Source organism: Dasypus novemcinctus, chromosome 10, assembly GCF_030445035.2.
Source record: "Dasypus novemcinctus isolate mDasNov1 chromosome 10, mDasNov1.1.hap2, whole genome shotgun sequence".
Taxonomy (NCBI): Eukaryota; Metazoa; Chordata; class Mammalia; order Cingulata; family Dasypodidae; genus Dasypus; species Dasypus novemcinctus.
The window spans coordinates 89,753,830-89,755,202 of record NC_080682.1 but is presented as its reverse complement, the minus strand read 5'-3'; the positions used below and the strand labels follow the sequence as shown (position 1 = coordinate 89,755,202).

Below are 1,373 nucleotides of genomic sequence, written 5' to 3'. Positions count from 1 at the left end.
TTTTTCTGTCAGTCAAGTTGGCTTGATTTAAATAGACAATATGTTTAAATGATCTGAGAAGAATCACTGGAAGAAAGAAAATGCAAGACAAAAATATAAGAATGGGGTGAAATTATGAAAAGTTTCCTAGATAAACACTTCCTTCCACAAACCTAAAATTGTCAAAGATTACCACCACCACCAAGTCATAGATTACCATAGTGAAAGATTACCACCACTAACAAGACTATTTTGCAGTTACTCTTCTGAGAGCCCCTTTGACATCCTTGTTCCTCAGACTGTAAATGATGGGGTTCAGTATGGCCATCACTGCTGAGAAGAACACAGAGATCATCTTATCTCCTTCATTCATTACCTTGGAGTTCGGTCTCATGTAGGCAAATATTGCTGAGCCATAGAAGAGAACAACGACAGTGAGGTGGGAGCCACAGGTGGAGAAGACCTTGAGCCTCCCCTCCCCTGACTGCATCCGGATCACAGTGGAGATGATGTTCCAGTAGGAGACAAGGATGAGGGAGACAGGAGCCAGGAGGATGACCACGCCCATGGCAAAGATGGCCATTTCTGTGCTGTAGGTGTCTGCTGAAGCCAGCTTCAGGAGGGCAGGAGGTTCACAGAAAAAAAAGTGGTTAATGATATTGCTTCCTCGATAGGGCAGACACAGTATAAATGTGGTGTTCACTAAAGACACAAATGCTCCACTGGCCCAGGACCTGAAGGCCAGCTGGACACACACCCAATGTGTCATGATGGTGGAGTAGCGCAGGGTCTTGCAGACAGCCACATACCAGTCATAGGACATCACCGCCAGCAGGACACACTCTGTGCACCCAACCATAAGTAAAACTACTATCTGCATTGAGCATCCAGCAAAGGAAATGGTTTTCCTTTTTACCAGGAAGTGGACTAGTTCCTGGGGCACTGTCATTATAGAAAAACAGAAATCAGCAAAGGACAAGTTTCTCAGGAAAAAGTACATGGGTGTGTGTAGCCTGGAGTTGATGTGAATAAGCAAAATGATAAGCAGATTTTCCAGCACGGTGAGCAGGTAGATGACCAGAAAAATGACAAAGAGCCACTCTTGTGTCTGTGGACCCTGTGAAAGGCTGAGGAAGACAAATTCAGCCACATAAGTTATGTTTTCTTCTCCCATGAGTGTTTACTCCTGTGTATAGACAAGCACCAAGAAATAAAACACATATTGGCAGGTTATACAAATTTGAGCAACTTAGATATTTTATTAAAAAGCATCCAAAATTGGACTGTTAGTTTCCATTTCTTAACAGATTCCATGGGTCAAAACCTGAGTTTTCTTTTTGTTCAAATGACAATTGAAAGTCATTTCTGATTTTCCCATTCCTTGACTCTATTTT

The 1,373-nt window shown here is 42.5% G+C and overlaps 1 protein-coding gene across 1 annotated transcript; it reads right to left on the bottom strand.

Annotated features, from left to right (window-relative positions):
• Window positions 1–226: 226 nt before the first annotated feature.
• Window positions 227–1,153, bottom strand: LOC131272972 (olfactory receptor 2D3-like). The gene has a single exon (XM_058306411.1). The coding sequence runs from the start codon at window positions 1,151–1,153 to the stop codon at window positions 227–229; it is 927 nt and encodes a 308-aa protein (XP_058162394.1).
• Between the last annotated feature and the right edge of the window lie 220 nt (window positions 1,154–1,373).